The sequence below is a fragment of the Rissa tridactyla genome, chromosome 1 (assembly GCF_028500815.1).
Source record: "Rissa tridactyla isolate bRisTri1 chromosome 1, bRisTri1.patW.cur.20221130, whole genome shotgun sequence".
In the NCBI taxonomy this organism is placed as follows: domain Eukaryota; kingdom Metazoa; phylum Chordata; class Aves; order Charadriiformes; family Laridae; genus Rissa; species Rissa tridactyla.
Window position 1 is genome coordinate 131,474,806 of NC_071466.1, and position 26,538 is coordinate 131,501,343.

Below are 26,538 nucleotides of genomic sequence, written 5' to 3' on the forward strand. Positions count from 1 at the left end.
GTTGTGTCTCCTACAGAGCTGTCTCGATATGCAGTAGAGACTAAATTGCTTTCTAAACCGTAATTCTAAACAATTCTTTCCAATTTTGTTCATTAAGATTGAACTGCTTTCACATGGAAAGGACACGAGTTACGTGTTGGAAGACTACATATAATGTAGTCTGCACACTATATGCCCTACTTAGTATAGAATCTGTTTTATTATCTAAATATAGAAATAGCTTTTCATTATGTACAATGGAGCTATCATGTCATGGTAACCAAGAAACAAATTTATTTTGGTATATTAACATTCATCTTTTCCTTGGATACAATACAAATCAAAGAGAGTTAACCAAATATGATACTCATATACAGAATATTAAAGACTAATCTAATTCTCAGATATAAATAACCTGACATTTAAAATGAAGGGAGAAAATCCAAGTTTGTCCTTACCTATAGTACTGACCTTCCATAGTTTTGAATAGAAATATTCAGTGTGCTTGCGTAAGTCTGAATTTTTGTTATGCTTATTACCTGCTGCTCACTTAAATTAGTAAGTATGAATTACCTGCTGACCAGAAATAATTCAATTATACCTAGGTGTTCATCCTTTCATATGGTGAGGGGAAAATTCATATTCAGTAATTCTTCTCATGTTGTCTTATGCAACACGATAGGAAGGAATACATCGCATGAATGTTTTCTAGTCCAGTCCAACCCACTCTGAACTCTAATCTAAGCCTTGATTAGTGGATTGTTGTGGTTTAAAGACCTGTTGCCAGTAACGAAGAACAGACGAATGTAGGCAGAGTTTAAAGCAGCCGTGTTTTGTTTCTCACCCCTTCAGACGGCAGCATGCGCTCTGCTGATGGACTATGGCCTGTAGCAGGGGTTCAAGGACTTGGCCTCGCATCTTTAAATCTGTAGCAGACAAATCAATTGTTCAGCAGTCAGTTTCCTTAAAAATAAAATAAATCTATTTGTGACATATAAAGAATAAAATACTTAGCCATGTTATGGCTAGTTTTGTAATTATCCCAAATAGCAGCAGTTAGATGCCTGTTTTGTGCAGCTTCAAGTCAGGTAGGGTAGATGTCTAGCTGTAAATTCTATCCTGTAGTAAATTACGCTTGCAGTTCTTTATAAGAACAAAAATGAAAGATAGGTTTCAAATTTATTTGGCATCTGTTAGGAGACACAACATCAGGGATGGCAGTGTTACCAGCAGTATCTTGATAAATTCCCTGTTCACATAGGTCAACAAAATGCTGTGGGATTTGCAGCTGTAAGAACACGTACCAGTTCTATGTCCCTTGCTTTTTTTCAAAGTATACCTTAAAGATATGGGGAGATATTCTTCCATATACATGCTGGGCTGATAAAACAAATAAGTAGTTATTCTCAGAAGATTTGATGTAACCCATTCTTAAACATCAGAGCGTACATCTCTCCTCCATTCTGAATTTCCGGGAGCTGGCACTTCACCTAGCACTTTTTGCATTCGCTTTCCAGATCACGTGAATGGCCACTGTACAAGTCCGACATCCCAGAGCTGCAGTTCAGGAAAACGACTTTCCAGCGCAGATGTCTCAAAAGCAAACCGGCGGGGGCCTGGGAGGCCCCCCTTCAGAAAAGCCCAGTCTGCAGCCTGCATGGAGATTTCTCTCCCAGTCACCACAGAAGGTGGGTGGCAGTGAATATTTTGCTAGGTCCTCCTGAGTTTCTCACCGGGTGTGAAAGCAAATAAGTTTAGCATGATCCCTGTCCGAGTCGCTGCCCTGAACTGCTGTCTTCATCTGACTGTGTAGAATTAGAACAAACCCCTGTGTGTTAGCGTTGTTACTAACAAGCCTGCTCCTGAGCTCTGCGCTGCCTAGGGATGCGGTATGCTGAACCTCACCAAACTCTTACTCCCCACCTGTATGGATCGGGTGCTTTGTTCTGGAGAAGCAATTGTTCATAGCAGCTTATGTACAGTTCTTGTGACAGCTAGTATTACTAACGTTTTAAACTCTCGTTGTCTCTACTTACCAAGTCTGAAAAGGAGTTAAGATATTTTTAGAATGTGAGTTCAGGCTTTGCATGTGTATATTTATTTATTTATTGGTACTGAAGACTTTATAAAATTCCACAGTCCCTGGCCACCATTTATGGTAAAATTATAGCCCATAATCTAATAATTTTTTTCTATTTATAAGAAGTTTCTTGCTTTAATGATTGAAAAAAGTCTTCAAATCTTGACCTGCTTGAGTGCAGAGTTTCAATGAAACTGAGAGATACAAAGTAGACCGCTCAAGGCAACACTTTGTGCTTAAAACTTAGAATAAACCCATTTTAATTTCAGCAGTGCCAGCTATTTCACTGCAGATCGTTTAAGCAGAAGCATTCAGCTGTAGTGTTTTTCTTCAATCTTGATAGTGCTCGCACTCTGCTGTTGGTATCCTTGACCCTTGTCTCCCAGGCTTCCAACTCCCCTCTGTTCCTGCAATAGGACAATGCATTGCCTGTGCAGAAAAGATTCAGTCTATCAAAAACTGAAACAGAATAACATCAAAATAAATGGTGTAGGACCGTAGTGTTGGTTATATTCAATTTTAGTAATAGGTAAAAATTTAATAATATTTAAACAAAAAGCATAGGGTTTAATATTTTAATAATAAAATACTTAATTTGAACAATTAACTCTTTTAAAAATCCAGGTTTTAATTTTACTCAAGTTGCAGAAGTATTTCCTGAGGGCCTAAGAGATAATGATCTCTATGACTATTGTCTGGGCCATAGCATGGCCTGAACCCCCTGTGATGCTGTAAGTGATAGGTGATGGACAACACCATGACCCTAATCCTCTGTCTTGCAAGGAGCATTTGTATCCTAACCTGCCCACTTGCAAAGGTGTCTGCAGCACAGAAGTTCTTTACAGCTGGAACCAGTACTCCCTAATTTTGCTGATCGTTAATTGAGACGGAGCAAGGGAAATTATATCACTCAAGGTGTCTAATTTTGTATTTTTAATGTGAATTAATGCAAATAACTTTGTTACTAGTGGCAAATTGCTAGAATCTTTGATTTATTTTTTTTCTTTATGATAACATAAAATGGTAAATTCTTTTTTGGCCTTTCTTCTAACTACTGTGGGGATCACACAACAGAAAAATTGTGTCTACGTGTGTGAGACCCTATAAGAAAACATCCTCATTTGGCACAGAGGATTCTGAGATTATGTTCTTGACCGGAATGGGGCTGATATCCCGAAGTCTGTTGCAGTGTCCTCTAGCAGCTCCTTCCATTTGATTTAAGAACAGCATTTGCCTACATTCTTCCATGGGACACAGAGCAAAGCATGGTCAGAGGGTCTCTACAAAATGGCTGCACTCAATGAAGGTGTTACCATCTTCCAGCAGTGTCATCAGTTCTCTGGTAGAAGTCACCTCCCATCGTCAGAGGCTATCACAGCAGAACAGATACTGGTGGAAGACAGATCCTTTCAGTTGTCCCCTTCTGCTTAAGTACAGAAACATTTAGCGTAAACAGCTTTCTATATTGGGTTACACTATCCAGCTCCCTTTGCGCTCGAGCAAATGAGAAGCGCCCATGGGATCTATTTTTCTGACTTTACTAGACAAGTATTAACCTTCTGCAGAGAAACAGGGTCAAAACTTGGGAGCAGTCACATTTCAACCAACACTGCTGCTTCTTCAGTGACCACCCAACCATCTCTCCTTTAGGAGAATGTTACAACATCATGGACTCTTCAAAGATTATGTCATAGGCTGAACAGAAAAAATGTTAAATCGCATCGTGGGCTTTGTGTGACATATGACAAAGTGTAATCCTCAGCAATCAGTTATAAGAAGTAATCCTGTTTAAATACTAAACCTATTACAAATTTTGGTTTTAACTGGGATTAATTAATGGCTCCTGTGTGAACATTGTACTAAAGCAGATTTACAGAGCTCTGAGGTGTTTATAAATTCCTGTACATAAGGGCAGTTTTCATCTGCGTAATCACCAGGTTTCCTCCTCATTAGTTATTGTTGATGATCATAACATAACCCTTTCATCTACCTCTCTTTATGCACCTACAAATATGGTAAGTACCATTGTCATATAATAATATCTCTTGGTGGAAAATATATCACTGCCACAGTAGTTTCTATTGCTCTGTGGTTTTCTTCATCCTATGTAGTACCGAGCTCTTCTGGAATACTTGTATGCAGATAGTGCTGCAATATCAGCACTGCTTGTACATAACAGGGCCACGGTACTACCTAATTCTTTTATGCTGCTCTTCTTTTCTTTGTCCCTCCCATCCTCCCAGAGTAAGTAGGGTCACTGGCAGGCAGACCTGACAACGCCCCAAGGTCCTACTGACCCTTGCGTATAAAGTATTTAGTAATACAGTGATACTTTTGATGCTTTCTTTATCATGAAAGACTCAGTTTCTGTCGTTCATCACTAATTATAGTACCTATCAAGTTTAATATTAAAGGATATCTCTTTCTAGAGATAGTCATTTAACTTCCTTTCAGGGAGATGGACTAAATTCAAGCAGATGACATTAAAAAAAAAATCCCTATTTAAAAGTATCAGTGGTGTCACTGAATTTGTATTACAGCTCTTAGTAAGGTCAAGGAAATGGCCAGGCCCAGGTAGTCTTTAGAGTAATTTATATTAACATGCAATGTGATGGAGCATGGTTTGGGTTTGTCCTTGAGCGTGTCGGTTTGTGTACAAGTCGCCTTTCAGCAGGTCTATAGACTAAAATAATTTTCTGATTATTTATATTCTCACATTAAATCAAAGCCTGCTTGTCCAGCTTGTCTAAACTTTTTTTAGACACTGTGGTATTAGTCTTTTGACTTCTAGCTCTACTAACTGATCTGTCTGGAATGACTGACATTCCGCCATTCTACATGCATCTTGAAGTTCTAGGCATACTGTTTTGGCAAGTGGTTTGATTTATTTCTGAAGGTTTTTATACTAAGTAATATAGTGGAAGGTGGTATGGCCCTTGAACGATTCTTAGGCTGTGGGTACAGAGGAAAGTGAGGGAGAAGGAAGATGAGAAGCTAAAAGGTTTGAGAAAGAATATATAAGCTTTCTCTCCAGAATGTGGAACTGGCTTTGATGAAAACCTTCTGGTTGGGCTGTTACAAAATAAAATGAAAAAAATCCTCTCTGTGCTAAGAATTTATTGGCTACTTAGGAGTATATGCTGCAATAAACAATAAATGTATTCACAAGAAATTAGTTTTTTATATATATATATTTTCTCATGTGATGAATCAAGATACATATTTTTGTGTCCTTGCTAGAGAGGTAGTATTTCAGGTTAGCATTTGGTAGGATTTTATTATTCTACCTGAGTAGAATTTTGATTAAAGATTGCTATCTCAGTAGTGTTAAGCACTTTTTATACATTAAAAAAAAAAAAAAAGCAAAGCCTTTGTGTGTGGGTAGATGGTTCTTACCTTTTCTTAAGCCTGTTTCTGAGGCACTGGTAACACTTGGAGATTTTTTTAATAATACTTCCAGTTCCTGCTCTTTACCTCTTCCAATTGATTTGATTAAAAAGATTATACATTTTGGTGACTAATCATAAAATATCTATTAGAATAATAAATCAGTCTTCCTCTCTCACACTGGATTTCAAAATCTACTTATTTAAACCTGATCTTTTGGTACAATAGGAACTGTATTTCCAGCATTTTCATCGAGTGTATTTTCAAGCAACTTTCACACAATAAATTCTTCTGACTTCATTCCTTTTAGCTGATTGTCAAGATTTTGCTGACTCTTACCTCTTTATATGTGCAGAAGGATTCCTGATATAGAAAAGCATTTTTGAAGAACTTCTTTGCACTGATGAATCATAGGAAGAAAATGGGGGGGTAGGGGGGGGGGGGGGCATCTTGTTCAGTTTCATAAAGTGCTGATATTTCTTCCACACTTATAGGAGAATAATTAAAAAGCCAAGTAACAGTAGCAGAGGAGTGGTGTCAGTGCTTGCATGGTTACTGTTACTGCTTAAACCTATGTCTTTCCCGGTACCCTCATCTAACTTGGAAAAACTGGAAAAGCTCTAAAGCTTTTTAAACTCAAGTAGATTTTATTCCAAGCTAAAGATTACTGCTATTTCAGTTTCAAAGCCTTGTTTGCTTTTTTCTACCAAAAACACTGGTATGTAGATCACATAGCTTCTTATGGTTATATTTTTGTCAATAATTAGCCAGACATTTAATACAGCTCTTCTCAAATACCATGTATGCTATTTAAAATATTAGATATTGTCCTGTAATATCTTCCGGTTTCATAGGTGCCATGTTCTCACAGCTATACTAATAAATTCTGTAGTTGCTCAATATTCTATACCTAATTTTAGCAAGAAATTAGAATTTTGCATGTTCTTAATAGCATATTATTGATTCTAAACAGTCTTGTTTTCACATACTTTTAAGCAAGCTGTTTCTTCCTTGGAATAACATAAGAATTTATTTGCATTATAAACAAAACCAAAAATATAGGAAATTCCATCATTGAACTTCTAAATTCTAAACTACTTCTAGTCCTTTTTGACCAGAAGTTTTTGAGATTTTAGGAGTTACTGATTACATTTTTTTGATAAGGCTTTCTTGCACAGGGTATAAACGACATTTTTTATTGTCAAGTTAACATTGTGCTTTTAAATATCAACAGCGATAAAAAATATACATGAGTGCAAATTGTTCTTACTCAAGAAAATCCTTACAGAGATTCTGTCCCACCTAGAAAGGGAATGTGCTTTGTCTCCAAGCTTCGTGCGTTTCCTTGCAGGCTGCAGCCCTTTGCACCGATCGTGTCCTGGTCTGTTCCAGCTCTGGGCTCCAACTGGCCACTATTTTGTCTGCAGCTGTTCTCACAGAAACATTGAAATGGGGCTTATACTCACCTTTTGTTTAGCTTTGGTGAAAGTGTGTACCCCTGCCTGGCTGCCTTCTGTCCTGTTGCACAGCCCCAAAACAGTCCGTCTGGGTCTAAGAGCTAATACTGCGTAGTTCTCAAACCCATTAAAGCCCCCTTTCCCTCTAGACCAGCAGAGATACCAGCCTGGTCAAGAATTTCAGTGTAGAGGAATAGGACCAAAACATCTGCTCTTCTTGTGCATAGGAAAACAAAATCTGTATTTCGATCAATTTTTTTAATTGTGATTTTAGATTAAAGAACACAGTGAATGAAAGAAAACAGTGACGTTAAAGAATAAAAATAAAATTGTTGGGGGAGGGAACTCAGTGTGGCTATAGTTGTACAGCTGGTGGGTATATGGATGTGTGCACAGATACATATGTTGGCAGGCAGTCCTCTTTGCTTTAGTAAATTATAACTAATTCTGAGAAGTCCTTCAGATTTGATACTTCTTGGTTATTGCTTTTCTCAAGCATTCTGCTTTTTTTAAGCCACTTTGCATTCTCCAAAAGGTTCACTCTGCCATGACTTGCTAGTTGCCAGTAAGAGCTTGTGCCGGGAGACTCTGCCAGTTTTTGCCTCTTTGCCCACATTCACACAGAAATTGGTGCATTCTGTATATGCACATCCATATGTAGTTATATCATATGCCCTAGGAAGAAAGTAAAGGCAGAGTGGAGTTTTTCCTTTGAAATGTTGTGTTTGGAAATCTATTTTCTCCCACCAGCAGTGATAGAAAACTGACTTTCTTTTTTTTTATTATTTTTATTTCCCATTATGTAGTTTTTAATCACCCGAGACTAGAAAGGCCATTGACATCTTAGTGCTGCTAACAAGGATTTGCTGTGCATTGTAATTTTCTAGAAATGCTCTTAGCATTTGAATTTGCTTTAGCTTTTCTTTGAAATAATTCAGTTTCAGCATTTACCTCATCTTTTGGATTAACTCTTTTGATTATATGTAGTTAAAATTTGATATTGAGCACTTGAACTGAAATGTCACTGTGAGCTGGCAAAACGAACCACTCAAGAGTATTTAGTCATTATCTTTAATAACCTTATAAAAAATTCCATGGCAAGGACAATACAATTTCCATTTTAATAGATCCAGCACACATTTATACTTGAAGTTTTTCTTCTGCATCTGCATATAGAATGACTAAAACTGTTTGGAGGATAAGTTGTTTTGTCCCTTGCGTGATTTTGTCCAATTTGTTTTGGAAAATGGTAGTATTTGGTATGTACTAATACTTTAAACTTCTTTTATTATTCAGAAGTATTTGAGAGGATCACCATAAGAAGTTTGTAGACAGCCTCGCAGAGGCTTCTGGATTTTTTTTCCTGATGGATTTTGGTTTAGGTTTTGGTGTTCTAGGGTGCTGAGTTTTTTGAGATTTTTGCTTTGGTTTTTAGATTCATCAAATTTTGCAATCATTTTCTGTGTCTGTATGTCTGCCTGTTACTTTGGTCTGTTGTTTCTATAATAAGGTTTCCAAAGATCTGTACCTCAATCAGTATTAGCCTGTAAATACACATGTAAAGCCATAGAGAAGGGCTGACATTTGCTCTTGCAGGTCCAGTAGGCTGCAGCCAGGTTCTTGAAAATATGATGCTGGTTATCTTATAAAAAGTTCGCAGCCTGAGGAACCAGACTCAGCTGAGGTCGTGCTGTGTATTGCAGTATTTCCTACGTGACTTCTGTACAATTTATATCAGTTTTTCTCTTGTCAGTTACAGCTCTGCTGTTACGCTGTCTGCAGCAGCGCAGTATGCATAGCACATTGCATCTTTGTGGGCTGGATGAGTGAGTGTGACAAGTAGGTTTCCTTACCATGCGGTGAGGTGGGGGGGTGGGGAAGAGGGAGGGTTCTGTCTTTATCATTGTCTTCTTTTTTCTTGAGTCTCTTGGGTCTGAAGGCCGGGTGTGGATGTGAACTAAGTGATGATGGCCTAGAAGACGATCACTGCAGTTTTCAAAGGTTCCTAGGCCTCCGAGGAAAGAGAGAAACAACCGGGTTGTTTGATCTAGAAAAATGATTCAAATGCATGGCAGAGTACTGCAGAGAGGAAGGGAATAACCCGCTGTCCGTGTCTGCTGAGAAAAGGACAGGATGTAATGGACATAAATTACTAAGGCAGAAGCACGGCTTCAGGGAGACAGCAGAGGATTCATTTTTGATCACCAGGGTAGTTAACTGCAGAAATGGATTCTCTGAGGAGGTTATTGCATCTCTGGCAGGTTTTCAGAACAGCTCGTACTCTCCACCGCGTTCCCTTTGCCATGCCTCTCCATATTGCAGAGTGCATGACTTCTGGTAAACGTCCTTGCCCGAGCAGCCGGCCAAGCCGACACTTACCTGATCCACTGGGCATGTTACAGCAGTCACGGGACCACACTTCACGAGGCCCCTAAGTGCCGTGGCTTTTCACAGCTAGGCTTTCATAGCAGATGGAAAAGCCCTTGGCTTGCAATGTTTTAATTTATTTCTCGGTGAGGGGTTTATGGTGGCGGTGCTGCTTGTCAATCATTTCAATTCTGTTAGCATTTGAACTTACACCATTGTAACTAGTACCAGTAAGAATAGTATAATAGGAAATAACTTGGAGACACTATGGTAAGCCATGGTCTCCACCAGCTGCTCAGTTTGTCATCGCGTTTCTTGTCTGTGCAGAGAAGCAGATAAAAATGTTGCATAGAGGACCTGTTCTATATCTAGAAAGTCTGTTTCTTACTGCAGAAAGCTTTATTCAAATAAAAAAGAAGTTATTAGGAAGTTGAAATTATTTTTCCTGTATTTAGATAAATCACAGCACTTCTGGTCTAATGGGCACTGCAAACTCAAAAGATTTCGGAACAGCAAATTCTGTATGGCTGTACTAAAATATTTGGCACCAAAAATGCAAGTGTTCCAAGGAAGGATATACCAGCATTTTCTGTAGGGTTTTCAGATCTGTTTCAAAGTATTCAGTTTGAACGCTGAACTATGAGATCCATAGCTTATTCTCAGGGGGAAATAATTGTTTCCAGAAGTGACTTGTCCATAGTGTTAAGTTCTTTTTCAGTTATGGTGGAGATGAGTATGTGCTTGTTTTCTACTGTAGTTTAGGATAAAATAAAATGGAAAACTTCTCTTTGCCTACTTCCTCTTTGAAAGGAGGTGTAGAGAGATTTTAAAGGTGAGCAAGGGGCAAAACCCAGTCTGCCTGTGATACAAACGCATCAAAAATAATGGCAACTGGTCCTAGGAATAAAGGGACAATTCAGCTCACCCACTTCAATCTATCCCTTTTGGATGCAGTCTGAGAGAGAGTGCTTCTGAGAGTGGATGTCCCAACCAAATAAATGGGGCATGCCACTTGCCCAGGGAGTCTGGTAGAGGACATGCATAAAACGTAGGTTGTTATGGCAAGAGGGAGCCCAGTTTCTAGACCCTAGCAATGCTGTTCAAGTCCCCAAGAGCATGTTCATATTTTATATTAGGTCCGCAGTAAATAAAAAATAGGACCAGAAGAGCCAGAAACCATAGGCTCAGCCTCTCAGCTGGGCATCAGGGGCTCAGCTTCCAGGGAAGACAGGAAGAATGCTGTTCCTCATTATACCTTGTGGCCACAGATGCAGATGGATGGATGGATGGATGGATGGATGGATGGACTCGGTCCTCTTAGACTGATTTGTGTCTGCAGCTTACAGCCTCCAACTTTCTGCCAAGTGCTACAATCACTAGACTGCAAAAAGCCAGTGGAGCTGTTGTCGTTTAGACTGAATCATAATCTTTATCAGACCTAACCACTAGTTTCCCTCAGAAGTTTAAGTGGAGTTTAAGTGTGTGTCTTCCTAAATCTGGTCACAGCAGAGCTCATTGTCCCTATGTCCCATAGAGCCCCATGTCCCTAGAAAAAGCAGTGTGTGCGGGGTTGTATGAAGACTGAGGTACCTTATGAAAGAGCATGTCTAATGGCCAGGAAAGGCCTGGGAAGAAATGGAGAAGAGCCTTGCATGGGTGCGTGTGAGCTGCTGGTGCCTAAATTCCAATTCCGTTGGGCTACACAGAGATCGTGTTTGGTTTTTCCTTGGATACATTGTCTGTCGGGTTCTACTAGGATGTTAGTTTCCACTTGTTTTCTTACAGGAATCTGGAAATTTTTCTTGTTTTTAAAACAACCAACTAAATGAAAATTTTGTTCTTCTTACATTCACTGAATGTCTAGTGAGTTTTAATTTAAATGATGATTTGATTCCAAGTTAAGCTAATTTCACACTGTACTCTAGGCGTGTTGAATTTGGCCAGTGTGTTTTGCACTGCATACTCAACTTTAACATTTTTTTTGCTTGCTAGCAATTGCTTCAGATCAGCATAAACTGTTTTTCTACATCTGAAATAAATTTTGAAACATTTTTGGAAGTGGAATACGCCATTGGGTGGTTCCTGGTACCTCTGTGGCAGAATGGAATAGGTGATGGGCTGTTGTGTGTAGAGAATTAGGGAAAAGCATAGGAATATTCTGAGATTATTCATTTTATGGGATAATAGCTGTTCCAAAGGTTGGGGTTTTTTTTAAAGTCCTTTAAAATGCTTTCACTTGCTTCATTATAACATTAACTATTTTGACTTTTTTATTGAATGAACCCAAGGTTTTTCTTCTATAATGCCTTTTCTCTCCTCCTTATTCTTGGGTACTTCCACATATGAAAGTTATACAACATACCATTCTTTCCCAAACCATCAATGTTATGAAAGACGCTTCAGCAGAATGGATATTTTAGTTTGAGATTTAAGTTCTAGAGAATTGTGATGTCTTTAATTAAAAAACCATATGCACAAACTTATAGCCTATATCCAAATTGAGCTTTTAGCGATCTAAATGTGAAGACAGTTTGCTTGTGTAAGTAAAGGGAAGTGATTCATACAATTGAATATGGAAGTTTGATAGATTACTTACTGTAAAGATCTCTCACATTTTTGTCTTTCTATAAAACTGCTTATTTCTACATAATTTTCAATATGAAGAATAGTTCTGTTTTTAAAAACATTCTGAGATAAAACCTAAGCCTGAACTTTTCCATATTCTGGAAATATCAAAATAAAGATCCAAGTCTGGTGACTTGAATCTATTTTCTCTCTCAGGCCTTTATTTGCCATCGTTTACATGAGTCTTGTGTCAGTATAATTCCATGAAGCCATTCGGGTTACACTGCTATAACTGCAGCAACTTCAGGACAAAACATTTCAGTTTTTCCAGGGAGGGTGAAGCATCCCACAAGCGTGAGCTCCGTGTAAGCGCAGACGTAGCCACCCTGGTTTGAATGCTCTGCAAGCAGTATATTCAGAGGCTTTTCAACGTGGGGAAAATGTTGAAAATGTTTCCAGTTCAGGGAAACTTATTTGAGTTGATTCTGCAGAAAATAATTCGCAGCAAAATTCCAGATTATTATCGCATTGTTTGTGCTTGAGACAACTTCTGCTGCTTTCTAGTGAATTGCTTTATGTGGAATGCAGCTTTAGAGTGGTGCTATTACGATGTGTTTGGAGATGTTCTTAGCCAAGCAAACGTGCGGCGTTCTTAAATGTGTGACAACCTTGCAGCGTCACTTTCCTGCCCCTTTCTCCTCTGTGTTGCTGAAGCATTGCTGTCAGTAATATGGTTCCGTCTCTGTGTCTCTATGATGTTACTGTGTGCAAATTCATGTCTGAAGTATAATTCCTTTACTGTATGTTCACACCGGCATTCAGAGCTCTGCATGCTTTCCTAACGATATAATTTTAAAAGTGACAGATTTCTCTTAAAATTTTAAGATTATGTTCCTTAAACCGCAAAATGTTTTAACAGTTTCGTTAGGTTCTGCTAGGCCTGATATTTGGGATTAAAACTTTTAGAAATCTCCAAGTGAGGAGATTTAACTTTGTTTCCAGAATGTAGCGATTTCCATATCAAAAAAAAAAGGTCGATTTCAGTGTATGTTTTATAAGTAGATCAATTGCTTGGTATGTTAAAAGCAGGAAAGGACCTATAAATAGCATTCAAGATACTGACAGTCAGTTGCAAAACTGTCCAGTAATGAATGTAAACGTTTGCAGTGAAAATGTTGATCTTTGTCACTGGTAGTTTACTTTCATTCGTCATAACAAGTGATACTTTTACTTTAGTGATTCCTAACTTCAAGAAGAAAAGGACTTTATGCTTCTCTGTTCGTGCTAAATCCATTATTTTGGAATAATCGTAATGACAATTTCTTGGACGAGATGTGAGGATGTGTTCCCCTTGCAAAGCCTTTGCTGCAGTTGAGAATAGAGATTGAGACATAAAATTGACATAGAGAATGTCAGAACGTTCCCCTGAAGATGCACAAGTCAGTGCCATAAGTATATTTTCATTAGTATCCTCCCCCCCCCCTTTTTTTTTTTAAATTCCATAGGAAAGTAAGGAAATTCCGGTTTTATTTCCACTGGACTAAAGGATGTTAAGAAAATCTCTGCAAGTGCTCTGTAAAGGTGACAGTTGAAATACATGCAATCGTTTACTCAAATTATCTTTTTAAATTCTCCGAATCCCCCCTCCACCCTAAATTAAATCTTCTCCTAGACACCAGTGCACTGCAGCAGGAAGCTCTGTCGTGCAAGAAAAAGAACTAGGACAATTAACTGCTCAGGGCTGCTTTCGTATAAATGTCATGATGACGGTTGGCTCAATTGTTCTTGTCCTTTTGCAATGCATGCGATTTTGTGGCAGTAGGTTACATTTCCAGACGGGCAATGCTTCAGCAATTACATGGAATCAGTACATTCTCACACGACGAGCGTCACTATACTGCTCACACATGGATGAACAAAGGTAAGACTCAAAAGCACTGGCCTCGTTTTTATCCTAGCATGTGAGTTGAAGTGTCCTGTGTGTTTCTGTTCAGTGAGGTGGGTAGCAAGTTAGAGGTTTTGCAGTTACTTTTAAATCACAAGCCTTCTACTTGTATGCTGCTGCTCATAGCTGGAATTTAACAATCGGTGGCTCCTGAGTGTCCATGTGCATCTCACTAACCCAAACCATGCACAGGACAGAGGGCTGAATGAAAACATCTTCAAGAAAGCAGGACTACTCTTAGGAGAGTAGCAGTGTTTATATTGCGTGGCCTGAACCCATGGAATGCTGGATTTTGAAAGGCGCTGAATGCAGGTAATAATGCTTTTGCTCAGAGCTGCTCATAGTCTGAATAGCAGCATCTCCCAAATGATAGTCGCTCGCTAGCTCTCAGGGGGCACTGGACCCCTCTGATGATGCTCTCGGCTCCTCTGCTGCTAGCTGCAGGAACAGCTTAGAGACCTATTTGGAAAAAAAGAAGAGCCAAGAAATCCAGATTTGCAAGGGGAAGAGGAAAAAGGACATGGTCTCCTGAGAAAAAGATGGCTGGGTCGGAGCAGAGGGATCATGGGAGCCGGATACGTGCCTCAGAGAAAAGGGAATGCTGGACTCCCTCAAAGCAGGAAGCAATTTAGAGGCAGGAGCACACATATGAGAAACTGTCATGTAGCAGGATGTTCTGCAGAGGAGGAGAAGAGGGAAAGAGAGCTGAAGAGCAGGAAAGTACCCGCCTTTCACATATGAACATCCTGTCCCCTTACCGAAGGAAAAGGAGTCCAAATAAACTTTGTTTGACCCTAGGTTACAGGGAGTACCTGGAAGTGGTTCTGGTTCTTTCATGCAGAAAGATGTGGTAGCTGACATTCCTGCTACGCTTGTCATGCAGTGCAAGAAAAGGAAAATGTAAGAGAAAACCCAGACTACGGCGACTGGATTAAGGATTACTACAGATTGGCAGTCTTCATACAGGACAACTGTTAGAAGATGGGGCATCATTTTAAGACATAGCAATCATGCTAGGAAAGGATATGGCAAGTTTTTAAAATTTCCCAAAGAAAGTGCTTTTATGTTTCTCTAGGATACAATGGAGTGCTTTCTAAATAGAGAATTTGGGGTATAATCTCTTTGAGAAAGGAGTCCCAGGCAATAGGCCTAAACTAAATCTTATCTTGAAATCGAGGAAGAGGAGAGATTTCTACCTTGCTTTAGAGCTAGCCAATAAAGTCACATAGTGACTGCAGTCTTTCATAGGTTTTGGTTTGCTGTTCAGATATGTTTAATGACATCAAATTTTGACATGTGTCGTGCCTGTTTTTAGAGTTGCAGTTTGAGTAGTGTATTTAATAGAAAATGGCACAGTATGTTCCCAAAAGTGTCCCAAAGATTTTATCTGTTAGTGTCAGTTCTGCAAAGATGTATTAGTTAACTGTACTGCACAGGAGTGAGGAACATTTCTTGTTAATTTAGGGAGGGAGAAAGCTTGATGACACATGCAAATGGCACATTATATATTTTAAGTTCCGTGTATGTCGCCTACACTAACTGCATTTGTCCTTTCAACATCTTTTTCAGTTTGAGCACCACCACAGTTGAATTTTATGTGAGTGACTGTGATATTAATACACCTGTTAAAGAGAAAATGAATTACATAATAACATATTTTAAAAACTAGGCACCTTTGGGGGGGGAAATACATATATATATATATATATATATATATATATATATATATATATATATGTGCAGTCCTGATGATCTCTGCCTTGAAATTGCCGTCTTCGCCTTCTTTACCTGGCCGCTGTCACTGTGCTGAGGAAGGAGCTGGGCCAACCAGCCCACTGCAGAAGTACAAAGTGCTTGGGGTTATGGGAGACACTAATTCTGCAGGTATTAGAAGCTGTGTTTGCACATGAATAAACAATCCCAGTTTTATGCAGATGTATTTATCAGTACTGAGCCAGAACTAGAGAGCTACAACAGTGCCTACATGAAGAAGGTGAAATGGGGTGAGGGCGGCGCTTGGAAGTTCAAGTAGATGTAAATTTCTCTTCCATGAGAGTGGGACTGAAGTGCCAGGGACGGCTGTCCTGTAAAGCTCCAGTTTGACAAGTTACGGATGCCCTCAAAGAACAGAAGCTGGGCCAAGCGTAAAAGAGCAGCAGGAGAATCTTCACCCATCCCTGTGTGCCAGCTCGTAAGATGGCAGATGTAGTAACGCTCTGGTTCCAGTAGTGCTTTGCCATTGTTCTCTCCAGTCTTTCCCAGGTAGTTACTGTGAAGAGGATAATTTCAGCAGTTTACACTGAGTCGTCTGGGTAGGGGAATGCAATGCTGCAATACGTTGTCTGAGGAAGAGATTCACCAGCTAAACTGCTGCTTCTGGTGGAGAGCAGGAACCATATACACAATATGAGGCTTAGCCCAGTTTCAAGTTGGAGTATGTGAGAAAGTCCTTTTCTAATTTTATTCTTCAACCATGGCAGAAAATATTCCTCTTTTTAGACATTTCTACTGGCTCTGAAGAGACAGCACTCTCTTCTGAGCTATAAGAAGTATCATTTCACAGCACACACAGATCCATTGCATAATGATAGGTTCCAAAGTGAGCCTTTTATCTCAGGTCCAATCGCTTCAACTATTTCTCCATCTCCAGAACCTCCTGGTCCTCTTGTTGTTGTTGCTGCAGAAGAGCATGTGAGGTTTCCAATGATCTAGCCCTATTTTTGACTCCAGGTTGGTAGACGGCAGCACTGGCACAAATTGTTTTGCAAAGACTGTGCTAGCAGCCAGCCCTACTCCCTTCTTCCCTCTGCCTCCTTTTACTCTTCAGTAACTTTTTAGCCTCAGTGTGTTGCCACAGACGGTTCCTGCGATGGCCAGAAGCTCCCTCGCACAGCTCTGCGCATCCTGCCTGGCACGAGGCAAAGCAGAGTGGAGATCCTTAGCCCTGCAGCAGTCAGACCCTGCTCGTTCTTGTTTCTCTCTGAAAAGCTCAGAGAGTGTCTCCTTATTTGCGGCGAGGCCAATACGGCTCTGCCTGCAGCTGGCTCTCACCGTTGCCTGCTGAAGTTTAGGTGGAAGATGAACGGTTTGCCAAGGGCACAGAGCAGGTTTCTCACTTGGCTCCCTGGGAAGCCAGAGTTGATTTGTACCCTGACACGTTTTAGATGCTGGGATCAGTTTAGCAATGGGTGTCTTTTCCCCAGAGAGCGCCTGTTAATAGCTTGACAGTAAACGATGGCTGTGAACGCAGTGCTAGAACGTCCTAGTGATGGAAGCAAGAGCAGAGCAAAGGACGCGTGCTGTGAAGTTGGTAATGGCATCTCCCTTCGTGTCCTGCAGCAATGAGATACATGGATTAATTTTAAATGCATTGGTAACATATGGGTCTAAAATTATTTCATGCTATTTAGAACAAGTCCTTTGAGCTAAGGCTGTTGTAAATTCTAATTAGTCTATGCTAATCTCCATAATAAGCAGCTATTTCTAATGCAGATCTAACTGATGAGGTCTGACAGCATTTTCCACACTTATTTATACACTGGCAGCAAGCTGGTATCGTGCTAGTATCAGAATGTTTGCTCAGGTTACGAAAACTCTGTATTTTCTGTACTCTACAGGGAGTTTGTATTTGCTGCAGGCTTGTGCCTATTCTAGGATTGCCAACTTACGCCGGTTTGCTTGTATTTATTTATGCAGAAAATAGGGAAAACTCCTTCAGCCGTTCCCGAAGCTCCAGCGTGTCCAGTATCGACAGGGACTCAAAGGAGACAATTACTGCTTTGTACTTCATGGAGTCCTTTGCCCGAAAGAATGACTCCGCTATCTCCCCCTGTCTCTGGGTTGGAACGGGCCTCGGTATGGTCTTAATCCTCTCCCTTAATCTGCCTGCTAGTGACGATTTGCGGCAGTCAGAGCCAGTCATGGTGTCGCCAAGTGGTAAGAGTGCAGCTCTTTTCCTATTCGTTATCTGTCTTGGTACAACAGCGGGAATAACTGCATGATTTTGTGTGGCCTTTGGGGAAGACATTTCTCAATACGTGTATCAAGCAAGGGTCACTCACAACACAGAGGACACACGGCCAATAAAGATGCTTGTGAGAGACTCGCAGCTCCGTGAACTGAGTCCCTTTGGCTATATTAGTTCTGAAGATTACTTTGTGTCATGGGCAAAGTTACATGTTTATTGTCATAACAGGGAAATCGGCAGAGTTCCTTCATATTGTGAAATTACAGCCCCGTGTACGGCTCTGATGCAGTCCTAGCTGGGGTGCTGTGAACAGTTTGGCTGTCTTACTATCAGAAAGCTGCAGAGAAGCAGAAGGGAGTTCAGGAACGGAAACAAAAATGTTGGCAGGTTGCTGTACCAGGAGAGATCCTTGGCTGAGTGAGTGACAGATGGCGTAGCAGAGAGAACAGAGGGCTGGGAGAGGTCAAGTCTGAGGAGAAGCAGTGTGCGCGTAGTATGTTTAAAGTAAAATAACGACAAAAATCAGAGGATGCACAGGAATAGAGGTTTCCCACCCCTGGTTTGTTTAGAAAAACAATGCTTGGAAGGTCACCAGACTGAGGAGAGCGATTTTATTGCTGGGGAATAAATATCCTACTAGTAGAATATAGAGATAAACAACAGCCTGTCTTTATGGTATTCGGTACCGTGTATTATATAGATTATTTGATATAGGCTGCCTGAGACCTTTCCAGTACAGGCAGGCTGTTTGTTCACCTTCTTGTGTGGTCAGGAAGAACCGAGCAAGGAAGGCTTGTCACTTTAGCTAGATTAATCTGTTTGCTTTATTTACAAAAGCCGAATGTCAGCCGTGCTGCACGCGTTCGCAGTACTGACAACCAGTTTAATTGTGGTGCCAGTGCCAGTGAGAGGAAATTACATTTTGCAGGCACAGTTCTGACACTGAAAGGAGCCGTGCTGACCTTCGCGTGCTTGGACTGCATGGGGACGCTGACACATCCACCGTACGAAGTATGGAGGGACCCACACAGTGCTGATGACGGTGAAAAAACAAGGAAAAGGAAACTTGTCATGCATTCCCCTTCCTCCTCCCAGGATATGGGTGATCATCAATTTGCAGTCATTTGTTCAGAAAAACAAGCCAAAGTCTTCTCATTGCCTTCCCAAACATGTCTTTATGTCCACAACATCACCGAAACGTCCTTTTTATTGCGAGCAGATGTGGTCACCCTCTGTAACAGCGTCTGTCTGGCGTGCTTTTGTGCCAATGGGCACATCATGACACTGAGGTACTTATCTAACTAATCTTGTGGCAAAACTAAGCTAAGAGGTGGCATGGTGCCGTCACATTCCCCTTGCGTTTGCTCCGGAGTGCCTGATGCTCTGCCTTAACTCCCTGGTGGCTGCATTTAATGCCCTGCCTTGCCGGCTGCCGTACCTGTTCCTTGGCCTGTCGCCACGGGGGGAGTTAAGGCAGCTGCACAGTAAAGCAAACTCCTTTATTTCATAGTAATCCCCCGCCCATGACAATTGATGGCTCTTGATTTTTAACTACCGTAAAAGAAAACCCTGATAGTTCTGTTCATTTACGGTAAGTCAGGTATAGAGGAGCATAGAAAAAGTCAGGCGTAGAAAGAGTATTTATTGCTTATCCAGGGTGAAGTAGCAAGCCCCACTCTTGCCATTTCGGAAGATTTTTCTGCTCTGAGCACCTGGTTTCCCTTCCTTGTCATCTCCGCCATTGAGCTGACTATGCAGTAGCCCTGGAGCCGTGCTTTCGGCATGCCGCACCCCATTTCCCCAACCGGGCCATTTACATTTTGGAAAGAGCCATCCAAAATGTTGTACCAGGAGAAGCTGGAGGACAGCAAAGGCGATGCTGGAGCCTCTGTCCGCAGGGTGCAAGCAGGGCCCTGCCTTGCCCTTTTCCGCAGATGCCCGTGCGGTGACCGTGGGCAGGCCTTGCCTAGCAAACTGCCCAGACGCGTGGCACAAGCCACGCTGTGCCACACGCCCATCCCAGATCCAGAGGGTAGCAGAAGCCGAAGGGTCATTGAGGCAAGGCAGCTGCAAGTTCTCCGTGCAAGGAAACAAAGTAGGAAGGCAGCGCGTTTATGGCAGAATTTTTCAGCTTAGAGCTGCACTTTTAACTATTCCAGTTATGAAAAGTATAAATTTACATGTGGGTTTAAAATGCAGGCACAGAGGAGGTGTACCAACTGGTGACTAACCTAGGGATCTGCTTCTCCTCAGCTTGCCCAGCCTTCGCCCACTGCTGGACATCAACTATTTGCCTGTGACAGACATGAGGATTGCGCGCACCTTTTGTTTCACTAACGAAGGGCAAGCTTTGTACCTCAGCTCTCCCACAGAGATCCAGCGCCTGACGTACAGCCAGGAGATGTGTGACAACCTGCAGGTAGGGCTCCAACCCTTACTTTGTTGCCCTTGTGTTTGTGTGGGAGGGCTGGTGGCCTGACCCGTCAGATGTAAATTGCCATGTGTTTACTGCTAGGTTGCTCAAAATTGTCGTACCAGCCTACGGTTTCTATTCAAAAGACAATGTTTTAAATGGTTAAATAAGTAACACTGGCATTACCAGAGATGACAAGTTGTTGCCAAATAGCAAACATAAATGTTGGTGGGGGAAAGAAGTATTTTAGTATTTAGTAATTTTTATTATTTGAAGTGAAGGCTGTGGTGCAGGAGGAGGACAGACGTGTTCCTCTCCACTCGCCCTGGCCGAATGACCGTCGAAGCAGCAGAGAGACGTCAGCAGCTCTGCCGCTGTTTGGGCTTTTTCGTGACACTGTCACCTTGCTCCTCTGCCCGAACGGCTGGCCCGAGCCCACAGCCTGCCCGCAGGGAATGGCAGTCTCTGCTGGCTCTGCACAGAGGCAGATTTGTGCCCAAGCGGGACTCTTCATGGCCCGCTTCCCTCGAAGTCCCACCGTACGAAAGACCAACTGTTAAAAATGACTGAAGGGAAAGAAGGGGAAGCTACAAACGGATAGCAGCTACAGCAGTTGGTACCAGCATGTGTCCAACCACACGGCAACTGCCTCAGTGAAAATATGAATTCCTTCCCATATTTTTATCTTTTTTTTAATTTTAACTCTAAAAATATCTTCATACCTGCAGCTTTCAGTAGATAGGTGGGAACATGAGACAAACCAGCGTGGTTAGTATAAAAAAAAATGCTCTGTTTTAATATATTTTCAATTATTTACCATTGTTTTTACACCAATAATTGGTACTCCCCTTCTTCCAGATGAGCAAAGCATCTCCCATTGTACATTAAAATACAATAGCTCCAGAAACAGTCTAATTAAAATAATTTATTTTGAGCAAAGGGTCTTTACAATGTTAGATTTGGGTTCAGGGTTTTTTTTGCAATGAAAATGCGAATTAAAATGTCATTTACTGAAGAGGAGGAATTGTGAGAGGTTACAGGGAGAGACACGAGCAATAAAAGGGGAAAAAAAAGAGAGGGAATAAGTTTTAGGTTATATAATTAGCAGTGAACTAGGATAGAAATATAAAAGAAACGGTCCTGCCAGCACTCATTATGCCCCAGGGAATAACATGTGCTGAGCTGCTCAACTCACATCACAGCACTGTCTGTCTCAAGTCTGCAAATCACTGCGAGGAGCGAGCGTTGCACACAAGCTTTTGCGCATCCGAGATCATTTTGCAGGGAACCGATTTTAAAATGATCAAAAGGTTCAATCAGTGTGTCTTAGAAGATGGACCTATAGTGAGAGGCTGTTAGTAGCCCGATTGCTACTTTTTTTTTTCTTTTTTTTTTTTTAAATTTTATTATTAACCTTAATAGCATCATACAACATTGAACCAAAGGGAAACGCAGCCCTTGCTTCTCTGTACTGCCGGACTGTGGCTGCTTGTATCTTGGCTTGTGTGCGAAGAGGAGAGTAAAAGGCTTGCACAGTCATTATATGTGTGCAAAAAGCAGATGACCCAGTATCACCTGCTACCTAGGAAAACAAGCCAGGCTGCACGACAGCCTCCCCTTAGGCTCACAGGGCTGTGGTAATTTTTCTCACCAGAGCAGGTGCCTGTGTGGAGGAGCGGGAAGTGTGAGTCACAGCGCTTGTCCTCGCACTCGGCCTCCCGGGAGCCCAGCGCTCCGTGCAGCGCAACAGCCGCCGCGGCCTGTTGAGGCTCAGATGAGCAAACACAGAGCTGAGCAACAGGGCAGCAGCTGCTCCCGTTGCACATCTAGTACTGCTGCAAAGGAAGCCGAGCCTGAGATTCGTTTGGGTCCAAGATCTGGCACCGTGACGGTGCCTTCAGACGTGCTTATTTAGCCTCACTGATGGCACTGCCAAAATGCACAGTAACGGGGTCGGGGGAAGATTGTAAGGAAGGTGATGGGGATTTTTGGTTTAAAAAACAAAACAAAACAAAACAAAAAAAAACACACAAAAACCAACCAAACAACAAACCACCGAGCTCTCTGAACTGCTAGCAAGCACTGAACTCAGGTACGCTGCAGAGAGAAAAGAGAGGTGCCTGCCCTGCTTGTCTGGATTACCACTAAAGCAAAACACGTAATTCACAACAAATCATTTATTCAATTATCACGTCACCTCTGCTGTTTCTGAGCAAAACGTGATTTTATCACTGGTATTTTTACTCTGTATTGCTTATACATTTTTTTTCTTTGTGGTAATGAACATAAGACAGGAAAGTGACAAACCAAGTCCCTTTGAAAGCACGAGCGAATTGGGTTAGCCCAAGTATTTGCCTGTCATGAAACACAAATGTTAAGTACTCAATACTGTTCATGCAACAGAATCTTTTAGTACTAGTTGATTAACTCCAATGCATGTGGCTCATTAATGCAAATAAAGCAAACACCTAGAACTGCTTTCACCTCGCTGATTTTTCACATGGACTTTTGTCTGACTTTGCCTAGGACATGCTTGGGGATTTGTTTACTCCCGTGGAAACACCCGAAGCCCAAAACAGAGGCTTTCTCAAAGGTCTTTTTGGAGGAAGTGGACAAGCTTTTGACAGAGAGGAACTTTGTAAGTCATTTATTGCATTGGTTAATTTTTTTTGCAGCAATTAATTCATAGGATGCCCTGCCCTTGTCATCTAGGAATGGAGTGGTACGCAAGCTTTAGATCATTGATGAAAAAATAAAGATGGCATCGTGAAGAAAGGGGAGAGGGTCCCTCAGTTGCCTTCCCGTGATCCCTTCACTGTGGCAGCTTCTTTTTAGGAATTGAGCTGGGGGGGCGGGCTCAGGAGTGCGCTGTAGCTGTGCCGGTGCACAGAGCTAAGTCTTCCATGCGTGCCATCTGCACCTCAAACGGCATCACCGCTGCGAGGCTGCAGCTCGAGGACGAGAAGCGCTGACAGAGCCAGGGCCAGGACCTCATTCCTGTCTGTTTGTCCATTTCTCCTTTGCAGTTGGTGAGGCCACGGCAGGAAAAGCCTCTCGCAGTCTTGCCCAGCACATCCCTGGGTCAGGCGGAATTGAAGGCGTGCGAGGAGCCGCAGGCGGGGTCATTGGGGACTTGACTCGCGCGCGCATCGCCCTTGATGAGAGAGGACAGAAACTGGGAGAGCTGGATGAAAGGACTGCGAGCATGATGGCCAGCGCAGAGGCATTTTCCAAACATGCACACGAGGTAGGGGGGGGGGGCCTGGCACCACACACCCAGAACTAGGAATTGCCAACCTTGCAACTGAGCCTTGGCTTCCCTTTGGGAATGTCAAGTACAGTTCTCCCCATTCCGCCCAGTCATGTTGGTTGTGGTGTACTCCTGTTAACCGACACGCCATTTTTCCTGCTCCCAAGCAACAGGAACACCAAAAATAAACTTCTGTTGCACACCCCCTTCCTTTCATGTTTTCATAAGCGAGCATCCATTGTTAGCCTCTGAATTTAGAACCTGGCAATTCTCATCTCTCGCCTTTCTCACTAATTCATTATGATTTTTTTTTTAAGCCATTTAGTGCAGCACAGCTTTGCAGTAGGGCAAACAGGTAGGTGGGTGTGTATATAGGAACCTTTACAGATCTTATTGGGAAGAGAAGAACATTTCTAGTACAGTTATATAGAATAGGGCTTGCCTGGAATAGACAGCTTCTGGGCTTGGAGCTGGAAATGCAAAGCTCTTCCATCCCACGCTGTTAAGGCTGGGAATCAGCTGAAGTGATTTTCTTTGAAGATAAAACAACATTAAAGAATACTTCCCAACATTATTTTCTTTTTAAATACACAATGCATCACATCTCTGGACAAGGCTTTACATTTTTATTGGCTTTTGTAAGTGTGAGGCAAAAATACTCAGAAAGAACGTGCCCTGAAATGCAAAAAGTTTATATATTCAGGACGTATCTACTATGCTCCATAGATAAGCTTCTTTCTATAGGTGTAAAAAACAAGTTCGTGGTTATTCCTGAACCTCTGTACTTTTTGCAGAAGAAAAGTAGTTAAAAGTCCTCAGGAAAAAATCTTGTAATGAACAGCAATAGCAGGTTAACGTGGTGGGTTTTTTAATGTCGCAATTATGAAATTAAATACAAGGTCTCAGTGGAATCGAGACCTCATGACACTGTTAGTAAAAGCACTGCGGTGCTCTTCCTTTTTGACTTAGGAAGTTGTGACAGTGAATGGGTCTAAGTCAGTCACGTGTGATACCTCGCGTGCAGAGCAGTGTTTTATATCTGTTTGTTTGTTTGTTTCCCGTTTCTGTAGGTGATGCTGAAATACAAGGACAAAAAGTGGTACCAGTTTTAGACTTTCAAAGAAGCTGCTTGTGGCTTTATTAAGAACAATGTTCAGGGAAGCAACGCTCATTCCCAAATCTACCAGTCAGTGGCCAGAGACAGTTTTTTCTCCTAGAAGATGTTTTCCTGTTGCTATTATTGGATTCATCACAGTGGGAGTCAAGGAGAAATTTTACAGACCGTGAGACGGAAGCTAGAATCATGTGGGTCTTACTGCAACAGCTGGCTCATGCGGTAGCCAATTTTTTTTCCAAAAGGAACTCAACCATCACTGTGGCATGTAGTTTTTTCAGAAGCTGTAGGTATGAACTGTGGGGAGTGCGTCTGGTTAAAAATATTCTGTACAAACTCGAATGTTAATGCACTTATAAAACTTTGCATGACTAATTGACATCTTAAAAAAAAAAAAAAAAAAAAAAAAAAGAGAAAAAGAAAGCATGTTGTGACCGAAGAAAAATGGGATTTATTTCTCTTCTGAGAAAAAAAGAAAATTAAATGCCAAAAATATTTATTTTTTAAAAGTGACATTACAAAAAGCCAGTACATTTCGAGCATGTTTGCTACCGTTCTCAACACAAAAATGAGTTGAGCTGCATTTTCTTATCTGCTATTTATTTCCCTTAAAAACCTTGCTTGAAATCAGTGCTCTTTTAACTCCTACCAGAAAAAGAAATAACTTCAAAATTCTGTGCCCCAAATTTATAGATTTTTCACGTAGCTGGACAGGCACTATCTGAAATGTCATTAAAACATCAGCATAGATGGTTTATTTGCAAGTCAGAGCACATGACATGTCATCCTTATCAATCAGTACTTTTTAAATGTGCTCTAGATGCAGCTCAGTTGTCCTTGAAGGGGGCTGTGGCATTTTTCATCCCCGTGGTGTCTGTATCACTTGGTTGCCTTATTTCGCGGTAGCAGGAATAGAAAACCAGCTTAGGAAATGGCTTCTTCCAGTTCAGGAAGGCAAGATGGGAAACCACAGGGCTACAAGTTGGAGAGTCCTGGCAAGTTCTGCTCGCAGAAGCTGCTTAGCAGCTTGCGCAGCAGTGATTTTTCTGAAGTGGTCAGTTGAAATAAGGGAACTGCACAGTAACCCCCCGCTAAAGCTGGGCGAGAGAGATCAGAGCAGCAAGACAAAACGATGGGCCGGGGGAGGAGCATGAAAAACAATTGTCAACATACGGCACTGAATTGGCACATGTATAAAATGACGCCACGGGTGCGTGGCAATTGATTTTTCTGCTCGCACTGCTAAAAGTGATTTGCTTCTGCTTCAAAGGGGCTTGTTTGGTTTCTACAGTGAGCGCTGTGGAAAACTCTCCAACCCACAGCTACAGAAGAGAACAGAAAGTAGAACCTCCCTGTCTGCGCAAGTGGAGTCCTAGTCCATGGGTGTGCCACAGCCACGGTGGCCTACCAGAGGCTCACTGCCACACGGCTCAACTGCTCCATTAGAATTTTTTTTCCAAGATTGGCTTGGAAACAAAGCACTGGAGGCCTGGACGTAGTTTCAAATTAGAAAAGAGAAGTGAGGAAAAGGTGGAAAAGCAGCATTTAAAAATGTACTATATGAGAGGAGTGGCATCTTCTGTCTCTTCAAGGAGTCCTGATGGACGCTGATGCAGCATCCTCCTCCTGACTGGGCCTTAGCTTCGCTGGCATTTATATCGTCCCAGTGTTTAGATGATCTCGCTCAAAGATGCCGTTCCTATATCCTTCCTTTTCTTACAATAAAATGGAGTCCAGGAAAAGGTACAGTCCAGAAGTCTGGCTTTGCTATCAGCCCAGCTGCACACGTTAAAGGGTTGGAACAGAGCTGAGGTGTTAAGTTTTAAATTCACATTGTAGCACAACAGGAATGTCACATTTTACAGGATTTTTTACATTTCTATATGGGCAAAAGCAAAGCGATGCCCTGACAGGTCTAGCTCAACTGGGCACGAGACTCAGCCAGTTCCCCTCTGTCACAGGAGAAACTGCGCTATAATTGTGAGAGGCGCAGAAACCTGTGGGGAAAAAGGTC

The 26,538-nt window shown here is 41.7% G+C and overlaps 1 protein-coding gene across 4 annotated transcripts in view; it reads left to right on the plus strand.

The window, feature by feature from the left end:
- STXBP5L (syntaxin binding protein 5L) overlaps positions 1-26,538 on the plus strand; it is a 211,224-nt gene extending 184,686 nt beyond the window's left edge. For 2 of the 4 annotated variants that reach the window (XM_054212123.1, XM_054212132.1), the window contains 7 exons: positions 1,497-1,667; positions 17,477-17,716; positions 18,676-19,036; positions 20,001-20,166; positions 22,687-22,798; positions 23,187-23,407; positions 24,481-26,538. In XM_054212123.1, the coding sequence (XP_054068098.1) occupies positions 1,497-1,667; positions 17,477-17,716; positions 18,676-19,036; positions 20,001-20,166; positions 22,687-22,798; positions 23,187-23,407; positions 24,481-24,522 (1,313 nt within the window). In that variant the 3' untranslated portion in view covers positions 24,523-26,538. Of the gene's footprint in view, positions 1-1,496; positions 1,668-13,654; positions 13,757-17,476; positions 17,717-18,675; positions 19,037-20,000; positions 20,167-22,686; positions 22,799-23,186; positions 23,408-24,480 lie in introns of all 4 variants that reach the window. The other 2 variants (XM_054212106.1, XM_054212115.1) reach the window with 2 other exon arrangements.